Source organism: Phyllostomus hastatus, unplaced genomic scaffold (assembly GCF_019186645.2).
Source record: "Phyllostomus hastatus isolate PE091 unplaced genomic scaffold, TTU_PhHast_1.1 phas_contig_159, whole genome shotgun sequence".
Lineage (NCBI taxonomy): Eukaryota > Metazoa > Chordata > Mammalia > Chiroptera > Phyllostomidae > Phyllostomus > Phyllostomus hastatus.
Window position 1 is genome coordinate 28,819,608 of NW_025333640.1, and position 12,520 is coordinate 28,832,127.

General features: G+C 42.3%; 1 protein-coding gene across 8 annotated transcripts in view; it reads left to right on the forward strand.

The window, feature by feature from the left end:
* INPP4B (inositol polyphosphate-4-phosphatase type II B) overlaps window positions 1-12,520 on the forward strand; it is a 520,158-nt gene that overhangs the window by 415,492 nt on the left and 92,146 nt on the right. For all 8 annotated transcript variants that reach the window (XM_045830759.1, XM_045830758.1, XM_045830757.1 and 5 more), the window contains one exon: window positions 8,421-8,598. In XM_045830759.1, coding sequence (XP_045686715.1) covers window positions 8,421-8,598 — 178 coding nt within the window. The remainder of the gene's footprint in view (window positions 1-8,420; window positions 8,599-12,520) is intronic.

The window sequence follows — 12,520 nt, forward strand, 5'->3', positions numbered from 1 at the left end:
AGCCTGGGCTCAGACACCCCAGGGAGACAGCCGCTGGCAGGGCAATGAGGAGAAAGAGGGCCTGAGGCTGGGAAGGAGAGAGGGGCCAGACCTGAAGGACACTTGTTTGCTACCCCAAGGCCTGGTAGCTCACCCTTTAGGCTGTGGGGACTCATTGACGGGTTTTTTGTCTGAGGACTAACATGATCAGATTTGCATTTTTTAAATAAGATTTTATTTGCTTATTTTTAGAGAGAAGGAAAGGGAGGGCAAAGGAGTGGGAGAGAAACATTGATGGGCTGCCTCGTGCATGCCCCTAACCAGGGACCTGGCCCACAGCCCAGGCGTGTGCCCTGACCCGGAATTGAACCAGCGCCCTTTCGGCTTACAGGAGGACAGCCAACCCACGGAGCCACACCGTCAGGGCAGATTTGCATTTTGAGTGACAGTGTGTAGAGAACCTAAGAAGGGCAAATAATTAGTCTGTCATAAGAGTGGTGGGGAGAGGAAATAGTGACTACTGAGTTAAAGATTTTTAGGAAACTTTACAGGAATTAAATCCAGCTGGACGAGGACTTGAAGGAGACCAGGCAGGGTTGCAGGAGCCTCAGGTTTCTGTTTTTTATAACCGACTAAATGCCAAGGCCACTGGGGAAAGGAGTACAGGTCATAAATCATTTGTTTTCCTTGCTTAGTCAATACAGCCAGTTGTCCATGTTCAAGGTGATAAGAAGTTTTGGGAAACAAGAAAATCATTTGGATGAGTCTGTGGTACTTTTCTCAGTAAAGAATGTTCTAAATGTTAGAAACAGAGTGGAATCTCTATCGATGAGAACACTGAGGTTCAGAAATGGAATCGCCCACGCCGATAACGACAGAGCCAGAGACGACAGTCACACTTCCCTCCCTCTCCAGTTCTCCCGTACCGGCTCACCCTGCCGCCATCAGTAGGTGTTCCGCCCAGAGCCCGCGTTCTTCATGAATGGACCCTGTTAGCTCTGCGGAATAATATTAGTTACAGATTAGTTCCTTTCCAGGAATTGATTTTGCCACCTACCAGATAGAAATTTTCAAAAGTTGCCCCATTCAATTTCTCTGGGGCTTTTTAAAGAATATAATTTAAAAGTAAATTACTTTGTGTGTACTATTAAGAAAAACACGAATCGATGTGACGATTTGCACCCAGGCCTGTTACTAGTTTCGTCTGCCTAAAATTGCTGCGTCCAGTAGTCAGTAAAAATATTTCTAGGACTTTAACCTTATTTGTATAGCCCTCCCAAATACACCTCAGGGAAACCACTTGTTTAGGGATACACCAACAATAAAATAACAAAGGAAAAACAGTAAAATTTTCAAAGATGTTTATTAGTTCTATTCATAATAGCAAACTACAGAAACAACCTGAATGAATAGATAAACAAAATATTCTACATCGCTGAAGTAGAACGCTCTGTAGTCATTTCGATTAGCACGTGGGTTAGGAGGTACGTAGGGATGTACATAAAAATGTGCCTGAAAGGTTACATGACGTTAAATGTACACCGAGGAAATCAATCTAAACCTATTGGTGAATGTTTCTGAAAGGATAATGTGCTTGCTAGTGTGGAAACCAGACACTGTTTTATTTGGATTGTCGTGCTGTGTAATCTGTTCCTACTTCGGGGACCGTGTCTTCGCTCATTCGCTTCCAGAACTCCATTCAGCTTCTCTGGTATGAAAGGAACCCATTTACCATGAACGGTATTTATGCAAACAAAACCTTCCTAGAGAATCCTCCCAGAGAATCTAAGGATACAAAGTGAACCTAGAAGAAGGAAGACTTTTAGATACTGTGCGAAGAGACTTTTAGACAGGCTCCCCTATTTTCACCGTGAGAGATTATAGGATAAAAACGGGAGTAAGTCCGTTGTTCTTCTCCAGAAGACTTCCTTGCAGTCCCTCTGATTTTACTACTATTTGCACACACACACGCACTTGCACGTGCAAGGGATTCCGTGTGTCATGTCATTGGAACTATTTATTACAGTGTAGAATCATTTTCCGTTAGAGCATATTAAGTGTAAAGGAAAAATTAAATGTCAAGAAGGTGAACAAGGGAAGAATAATATGTTTACAAAAGAAAAAAGGATAATATGTTTATTTTTGAGCAGGGCAGGTAGATATGCACAGAGTTCTATTTCTTTTAGGATGGTTTTGTTTTTTATCTCCTTTTCTTCTAGTTGTGGACTAAGAGCGATGGCTCTGTGAAACCCCTTTGCCACTCCCAGCCACTAGGGGAAACTAGGTTACACTAAAAAAATCTCCAACTACAAATGCCTAGAAAAGGTGGATGCAATGTGACATCCTTTTACACTACTTTTATTTTATTTTATTTTTTGCACATTTTTTATTGTTGTCCAGATACAGTGGTCTCCGTTTTCCTGCTACTACTTTTAAACCCCTGTCCGAGCTGGGAGTGTAAGGAGCTGTAGTGCTGCGCGGTTAGCACGCAAGTCCCGCGTGATGGCTGCCCTGAAGGATATGTGTGCACTTAAGGGTATAGAGCCTTAGGTTGGCAAGGTCCTGGGGGATCGTGGTGAGGCCTGCCAGGTCTCTCCCTTCTCCTCCTCCTCCTCTGCCAGCAGCCCCGTCTGTGGCCCGGAGGGGGAACAGTGTCCTCGGGCTCCCCCGCTGCTCACCTCCCCGGCCGCCGCTGGCCTTTCTCTTCCCTCACTGCTCGGGCCGCACGGCCGCCGTGAGCTCTTTGTTGAGAGCAACTTACTTGTGAGATGATCTTCAAATCCTCACTTTAGTTAAAGCTGCGTTGTAATACAGAACCGTACATCTTTTCTAAAGAGCTTTGTTTGAATAAGATGAGCGCTTTTAAAATTATATATTACTTTACTATGTATTGGCTGTTTCTACCATTACGTTACTAAAGAAAAGATGTTTCCTGTGTTAGTGTTCATGTTATAACTTTTCCAAATTTACAACGTGTCACTGCCATGTTCGTGATATTGTAAAACATAATGAAGGGTTCGGGCGTGTAATAGTAAAGACCTGGTTTTGAACCCTGGTTTTACCATCTATGCTGTCCAGACCAGGTTACTCAGTCCACCAGACTTCAGTGTTCGTATCTGTGTCATGGAATAAAATTTGTTCTTCAGAGATTAATCCCTGAAAATAATTTAGCATAATGCTAGGTCTGTGGTACAGACCCAATGAGTATTAGCCATTAAAATGTGAGAAAGGAGAGAGAGAGATAGGGAAAGATTGATTTGAATTATTAGTCTTTGCTACAGTATGAATGACTGGCTTTATTAGAGACCTTTCAAAAAACGTTATCAGATTTAACAGAGGAAAAAATGAAATGGCTCCCGCATTACACCTTCCGTTTTTCTGTATTCCTATCCCAGAACCATAATCATCAGCACTGTAATATCATAGGCTGGGAACATTCGCATTTATTTTTCACCAACCTTATTAAGATATAATGGACAAATAAAAATTTAATATATTCAAGTTCTATAGCTTGATATTTTATACATGTACATGTACACACTGTGAAATAATCAAGTTAATTAACCTCTCTTCGTTTTTGTGGTGAGAACATTTAAGATCTACCTTCATAGCCAGTTTCAAGCACACAATACAGGGTTGTTACCTAGAGCCACCACGCCATACATCAGTTCCCCAGAACTGACACGTCTTCCGTAACTGAAACTTTGTGCCCCTTAACCAACATCTCCCCGTTTTTCTCCCTTCACCCTCTGGCAGCCACCGTCCCGTTCTCTGCTTTTGCAGTGTGGTGATTTGCACGTCATACACCTGACCTCCTTTAAGTGTGCAATTCAGTGATTTTTAGTAAATTGATAGAGCTATGCTGTTCTCATCACAATCCAGTTTTATGACACTTCCATCACCCCAGAAAGGGAACATTTGTTTTTGCGATGTATCTGGAAATGGTTTCTGCTGTTCCCCTCATCTTACTCTATACTTTGATCAGGCACATGAATGGATACAGTCCAGGATGGAGTTGGGAAATATTTTACATGGGAGCAATTGGAGGACCTGGCCTGGGTGTTCCTCCGTCACATTCTCCTGCAGGAGTGAGCATGAAAATACCAGTGCCCAGACTGGGAGAAATAGAACTGACCATGCCCTTGGAAGTTGGCAAAGGAAACCAGGGCAAGTGAATTTGGGGATAAAGTGGAAATGGGCAATGGAAGGAAGTGAAAACACATTAGGCTTTGTTTATGTAAAGGTCATATAACTGTGCCTGGGAAACTTTTTTAGGGCCAGAACAGGGCTGAAGAAAGGATGTATACATAGCAAAGAGGTCTTAGGGTCAGGAAACTGCAGGTGGGCATTTACAAGTAAAAACGTGGGGCAGCAGGAGCCCTGTGGTCAGAGCTAGTAGGCCATTGGCCCCGGAGGCCACAGTGAACTGAAATGCATTTTAGGTTTTCCCCTCTTAATTGGCACCACTTGTCACAGAGCTGAAAAATGGCCAAATCAAGCCTTGTTCAAAAATGCTGATTCGAAAGTCAACATGAAATCAGTATTTTTGAAATGAGTAGTTTCAAAGATAAACATCAGTTTAAGCTTAGAACATGGAACTCGTTTAATTATATGAGTGGAATCCATAGGAGGTAAACAAAACAAATACTTTATTCCTCCAGTGCTTTTTTTTTAAGCAATAAATAAATAAATAAATAAATAAATAAAATTAGGAAAGCTGCTTGGGGAAAAGCAGAAAGGTTTGGGTGTTGTTCTTACAGTTGTTTTTCTTCCACAAGTTCCTAAAGCACATCGCTGAACCCTGGAGGCCTGGGGCCAATGTAATTTCCACACGAGAAATAACTGCACCATATTTAAGCTTCTCTGCTATGCTGTACGGAGCAGCACTTGTCCATTTCCTTGTCCATTTCCTTGCACTTATAGTTTCAAATGGTGTCCAGACTGAATGATGACCCTTGGATCTTCTTCAGAAAGGTCGGCCTGCTCCACCAGCCAGCTGCCGTGCAAGGGCTGGGTCTTGTAGGACATGCCCCTCGACTGGCCTCTCCACCCCCACAGGGCCTTCCGTGGTGCCCGGGGCATGGGGGGGCTTTTCTTTTTAATTGGAGTTCAGGAGAAAGGTCTAGGTTAGACAAGTGACTTTGGGGATTATTAGCACAGCTGAGGGATTTAACCCACAGGGTTAAATGAGACTCTTTAGGAAGGACATGAGGATTTAAAAAAGAAGAAAGGAATTGGAAAGAAAGAGCTCCAAGGGCTGAGCCCTGGAGCCAGCCCACCCAGGGGGCTCAGGGAGCACCAGCAGAAAGAGCCTGCAGCGGGGCACAGACTCCAGACACGCAGTCTTTGTTTGCATTGTACTTTGGTGGCGATCCGAGTACATGAATATGAATGTTGTTTCACTATGTGCTCTATTTTTCTTTATATCTCCAAACCGTGACACCCCAGTGACAACCTGCACACACACGCAGATGAGTAAGGGTGTGTGTATTCTAATTAAGTGATGTTAAAGAATGTGAATAAATATAAATTAAATTAAAATGTATGCATTCACATATATGCACAGCCGTTGTTTCACCAGTGGAAAATGATTATGGAACCAATTGCAATTTTCCATTATCTAGGCTTTGCTATATTATTTACACCCTATAAAATATTTCTTTTCTCCAAGCAAATATTTTGTTCTTCTGCTGGTTTTCTTCTGATTGATAGTTAATTCAAGTGTTTGCATTCGGTTTAAATTTCAGACCACTATAAAACAGAGTTCAGCTATATTCTTTTTATCTCAATAATTAAATTTTACTCATAACTTTCCATTTAAGAAGCTATAACGGTTAAAATATATGACATGTTTAAGAAGTAAGGCACTGAATAGGTAAATGAAATTTATGTAGACTTAAAGTTATTTTGTGGTGGTGATATTTTTTTTCCATACCATACTATTTCATCTTGGACACCAACTTTGGCTTTTATTGTGGAAAATGAATCTTTCAGCCTCACTAGATAAGGTGCGCATCATTAAAATACCTAATCGGGAGAGCGGATGGCTGGTACCTAAGTCCGCTCCACCAGAGACTGTCTCGGGGCAGGGCTGGGACTTATGCTGATGGCCCATGATGGCATTGCCAGGGCATCTGCATTTTTAAAGATAAATACTCAGAACCCTCCCTCATCCCCGAGTGAGCACAGCTGAACTAGGATGGAAGAAAAGAACACATGAGAAATAAATCTTGAACGTGTGTGTGTTAGGTTCAAATGCTCAGGGAGGGTAAGAAACACGCAGGAGACAATAATGCGAGTAGATGATGTCGGGAACAAAGTGACAGCGGACTGCCAGGACAGCCCGGCAGGAGGAGAGAAAGAAGGCAGTGGGGACCGGACTCGGAGACGATGTGTGGGAGTGAGTGTGGGAGGCCGGGGAGGACGCCAGCAAAACGGAGGTAGGTGTGGAAAGAGGAAAGTGGAAGACCACACACGGCCTTGAGAAGGCTGGCTTTCCAGGCGAGAGCTGAGCCGAGGGAGGCCTGCCAGGACCCAGAAGATGACACCAGAGGGCAAATTGTAAGGACCAATGAGCAGATCAGTGGGAGGGGCCCACCTGCTGCAACTACACTGCTCTCCGGGTCAGGTCTGAGGTCAAGTCCCACGCCCTGCTGTCCGGGCTGTTGAGCATTAAACACCAACCCCACCCCGCGGGCCGTCAGTACCTTCAGGCAATCATCGTCTTCACAAAGACTACGTGGGGTTGTTTGGTCTACTGAAGGCTGGGTGGATTAAACTTTGTATCTAGTCCAGGTACAGATGAACAGGAGGACATCCCAGTTCCTGATTTCTGTTTAAGGCCTTGGCACACTCCTGCCTAAGATCCCAAGAGCCAGAAAGAGACCTAGATAATTGGCAGGGACATTGTTTTCTTTCTCCTCTTTGCCATTGTTATTTGTCTAGTGCCTTCATTTTCATTAAAATACATATGCCGAGTAGTTAAGGTATGTTTTCTGTTTAGGCTTCTGCTTCTGCAATTTAAGTCACTTACAAAATTGAGAGCAAATCCTCTTACGTTTCGCAGACTAGAAATGCGTTTTCTTCATAAACCTATACTTCTCATTGACTCCTTGTCCTGTCTCATGAAGAGTTCAAGCAACCAAACACATTCCTTTTAATCATTGTGCAAGGAGAAATTACATAAAGAGCACTAGAGGAATATTCATCATGTGTTTGCAAAAGAATGTTGTCTCCCTGAAGAAAGGGACACTTTCCCCCGAAAATCGTTAGTGTCCAGGGAAGGAGAGAATGCTTCCTAACTGTGAAGTTTTCTGATTGGATTCTAATGTTTCAAAAGAAGAAATGGCATGGTGGGTGTTTTAATAACTTAGCTGGTAAAGGTATGAGAAAATATTCACTAAGACTCAACATTGTTTGCAAGGTATTGTGAGAAGTGCCGCGACAGCTGGATGTAAAGAGATGTAAGCGAGCTTTGCACCACCCGTGTGGGTGTACCCACAGTGACTTCTCTCTCTCAGTGGCTGCTGTTTTGCGATTTTATTCCTTTCCCTGCTGGAATGCCTCCTTTATCTTTCCTAATGAAACTGGCCGAAGATTTCTTCCCTCCACGGAATCCTCACCCCCATACCACGCTTGACGGTTCCTAGATGATGGTTATAAAAGTCGTCAATGCTTTAACTAGCAATCAATTTTAGATTTTTTTCATAACTCAAATTAAAAACCACAAGGAACAGAAAAAAAGGTGATGAGATAATAGCATAATGACATTTTTCTGCTGGAAATGCCCTTTTCCTGGCCAATAAAATCCTCCATATGCCCACTTGGCATTAATTTCCTTTCTCGGCTATGAACATGTGCGCCCCCCCCTCCACCCGAAGTATCACGGGGGAGAATACAGGTAGTCGTCACTGGATGCTTGCTCTCTGTCGAGCACTCTTTTAGGCATTTCACATGAACGATCACCGGTCCTACCCACCTCTTATCATTATAAATAATTATTTGGATAATTATTGCCACCTCCCTCATGAGGAAATAGAAGGCTGCTCCAGGTCACCCAGCTAGTAAGTACCAGAGCCCGAATTTTTATTCAGATTTCCTTGGATATAAGGCTCAGCTTTTTCCCTCTGTACTATGTGACCTCAACAAATTAGTCCTAATACTAATTTGTTTTGATTTTCAATACTTGGCACATGTAATCATAAAGAACATTCCTAGTGGTTGAGTAACGACTGGATTTATTTTACCGAGTCTTAAAAAATATGTTGGTCATTTTGCTTAAAAAATCCCTTGGGACGTCATAAGAATCTCTTAGAATAGTTCTTACGTGTTCATTAAGAACTCATGATATGTGGACTTAGGTTTATCATTTCCCACATGATGGTAAGGGCTGAACGTTCTTTCTGCTCAGTGCGTAACTTGCCCTTGTCTTTGTGTTGCAGTACTGGGTACCAGTTTATTTACTATTCACCTGAAAACACAGCCAAAGCAAAGGAGGTTCTCAGCAACATCAATCAACTCCAGCCTCTGATAGCAACCCATGCAGACCTGCTGCTTGATTCTGCAAGCCAGCGTTCTCCAGACAGCTTGAAGAATTCCTTAAAGATGCTTTCCGAAAAAGTAAGATCCAAATCATCCCTGCAGCGGGGAACATGAAGTACCCAAATCCCCATTGCTGTTGCTTTATGCATACCTGGCCTTTCAGAGAACCTGGAAATGTAAAACAGACTATGTTAAAAAGTGAGCTTCCAGGTATTGCTGTAGGATCAAACTGAACCGGCCTCATGCTCTTTTCCAATCTTACTGAGCGCTATTTTTTTCCGTAGGAAACGAAACCTGTCATTGGTGGGTATATATTTTTTTCTTTTCCTTGACATCTGCATTTTATTTCATTCATGGTTTTCTAGAATGAATTAAATTAGGTTTTGAAAATTACTTTATTTTCCTCTGGTGACCACCTAAGTTTTATGCCTATGAAACTATACATTGGAATAGGAATGTCGCTTCATTTGAAAGCAGGAGTTTGATGGGGATTCTTAAGAGTGGCATGGGATCATTCCTCTGCCTGATTCCCTTTCAACACCATCTACCAGGAGAAGATACAAAATGCTAGTTACTGTCTGAAGTGTAGTGGGACCTAAGCGCCAATTTTCCCACAGGTGACTTAGCACCTTACCTGCAGAGAGGAAAGGCAGTCTGGCGTTGGGCAGACACTCACCACCAACTTTCATAACTAATCAGGACACCGGGATGACACAGAGAACCAGGAGAAAAAAGACAAAATTGCTGCTTGATTTTAAATGCAAAATCAGGGGTCCTGATGTCCAGTTCTAATACATCCATCCTTAGCCTCTGCAATCTGAGGACACCTGGCAATTTATTATGAGATACTCCCAATAAATATGCCCTTGAAGAGATGGACCAAAGAAAATCCCTCTGGTTTCATTTTACAGTAAAATAGCAGTGTGGTTCTTCACATCTCTAAAGAATAAATTCATGGAAACCTGGGTCTTATCCATATATATTTTTAATTCAGATATGCTAATTTGTAATAATAATACATTTTCATTTAAAGTATTCATTATTATATATTTTCTCCTAGGATAAAACTAATAACTATGTTTATTAAAATTAGGTAATACCTATTCAGCAAGGTCAAGTGAATTATCTAATAAATTGAAAAGTAAAATATCAAAACCCAAGAGTGCTGGTTCAAAATGCAGCCTTCCTTCTCTCCTGCATCATGACAAGCAAAGAAAAATTGACCCAAATTTTACAAGCACTGACTTTGTCAAATACTGTGCTAGAGGCTTCAAGACTGACACTATTTCATTTAATCTTCAAGTGGAGGATATCTATTATTTCCATTTCACAGAGGCAAAGAATGAAACTCTGAAAAGTTAAAAATATGTGCAAAACCACACAGCTAGAATCAAGTCAAACCAGGTTCATGTTCGAGTTTGGGTGACCAGCTGACTTCTGGAGGGAGTTTCTAGGCTGTGGCACAAGGAGGCAGAAACCAAGGAGGGAGGAAGCGGTCTGGTAGCCCCTATGTCCTACATGGGTTCTGACACTTCCATTTTTTAAATTAAAAGGAAATGTGAGGCAAACTCTTCTGCAACACTTAAGTATTCTGATAGTCAATAAATATATCTAACAGTCAATAATAAGTTATGGCCAGGAAAAACGAGGCAAAAACGAAGAGACCATTCTGTAGAGTAAAATAATATGATTTCAGTTTTGGTTCAGTTCTTTTTCGAATTTGCAGCAGACGTGAGGTTTTCTGGATTCACCTGAGCAGGGAATGTCAGTGAGGAGCGCACCAGGGCAGTGATCAGAGAGCAGAATTTATACGCTTCCTGTGCACTGGGCAGGGGCTTGTCATCTCCTGCATCATTTACAACCTGCTGCAGTGATTTGGGTGGGGAGGCAGGGCAGGCATTTCCTCCTCTGTCGATTCAGCATCGCTCCGACTTTCTCCTCTACATTTTTCTACTGAGTAGACAAGCTTCATCTATTAATAAATCTGTCAGCTCTTTAAAATCAGGAGGATCTTTTTAAGTTTTCAAGCCATGCATTTTTTTGAAGAATGAATGGCTGGAATTTCAAAGAATTATCCAAGTTAACAGAATTTTGCATAGTCTATGAAGACAGTAGGTATCTCATGGTTTAAGATGAAGTGTGATTCATGTCTTTCTGGCCGTGGCGCTGGTGGTTCAGACTCCATGCCCCGAGACTGTTTTTTTTCCCTAGCAATGGCCTAATAAACACTTCTTAAAAATGGAAAAAATAATGAATAAAGTATGATCCACAAATCTAGTGTAGAAGATAAATGTTTTTATTGCCATCTTAAATTTTAGTATAATTTAATATTAGCAAAATTGAGCTTAAAACATTTTGTTTTCAAGATCAGGATCTTGCAAAGTGTGGGCTGGAGAATAAAAGTCCTTTCTTTGTCAATAGTTCCTTGTTTCTTTTATTGAATCTGAACTGGTATGTTTGGAAAAATAAATACTTGAGTTGTTTGCCTAGGAACTCATTTCTACAGGATGTTTAATACATAACAGGGATTGCCTGTGTTCCCACTTATCATAGAACTCTAAAGGTTGTATAGCCTTTGAGCAGCCGGACATGGGAGAGCTCCCTGTGGTAGACTGGGGACGCTGGGGAAGGCGGAGGGGAAGCCCGTGGGTGGTGGGACAGGAGGCATTCAGTTACTGTGCAATGAGACGGCATCTCTCCTCTTAGGAAACACATGCATCTGGAGATGATAGCCGTGGGTGCGTCAGTCCAGTATATACTCAGAGTCAGGTAGCGGGGAAGCACGGGGCAACAGAGAAACCCAGCCAGCTAACAGGTCATATTCAGAGAGCCCCAGAGCAGGCGCTATTTGTAGATCCAAAGGCAATGCAAATTATCTCTGCTGCTACTGATGGCCAAGCCACAGAACCACAGCTCCCAGGAAAATTCTATCCCTCTAAGTGTCTGTCAGTGGAAGAAACAAACAAACAAACAAACAACCAAACAAACAAAAAGCACACAGTTTATAAAAACTAAAAATATGTATTGAATTTGTACTCTCTTCCAGTCACTGTCCCTGCAGTGACAGCATAAAATGGATTAAGACGCAGTCCTGTTCTTCCCAAGACAATCAAGCTTCTTAATGGTAGTAATAGTTCTGTTGCCCATGAGGATAATGGCAATAGCTAGTTTGGAAGTTTACTAACTTTGATATACTACTAAAAGGTCTTAAATTTCCATTAAGTGATGAGGTGGGTACTAAAATTTTTAACATTCAATCTTCCTAATCCATGAAGTAGGTACTTTTAGTATCTTCATTTTATACGATAGAGGAAATTGAGATACAGAAATATACGTAAGCACCAAATCACCTGCCTTATAAGTCAGGCTCCCAGTTCTGTGAACTCACCATTGTAGTATATTGTCAAATGGCCCATGTGTGCTAAGACAGACACAGCATATAGACCTAAGGAAACAAGCAGGGAAGTGGTGGCAGGGAGGACAAGTGAAGTTTTGTGAGAATAAAATCTGTCTATAAAGGTTTTATGTCCTAATGTGCACAAACTCAGTTACATTGTTCTAATACTTGAATTCGTAGTATACTATCTGGTGTATAACTGGGTTTGTTTATGGAACTATTAAAGAAATTATTTAATCTTGTTGCTGGGATTGGGAGGCTTGGGCTGCCCGAGATAGAGATCGAGAGGTAGCCCCCGAGAGATTTGCAGACAGGTTTTACGGAGCCTCTGCCGGAGCGCACGGGAGGCAGCCCGGAGCAGAGGAGGGTACTCCCGGCTGGCTGAGGGGCTGGCTCTGCTTGGCCGCTTTTAGAAACCGAGGACAACGCAGGTGTGCAGGAAAATGGGGGCTTTGTGAAAACGGCAGACTTGCAGAATTTTTCATTTCAAGGATCCGGTGTCTTCGTTTTCTAGCTGCGCCTGTGTGGTGGGGGTAAGGTGGCAGACTGCTTATACTGCCACTCTAGGGAGGGCCTGTTGAGGGCAAGCCTCGGTCAGCTGCC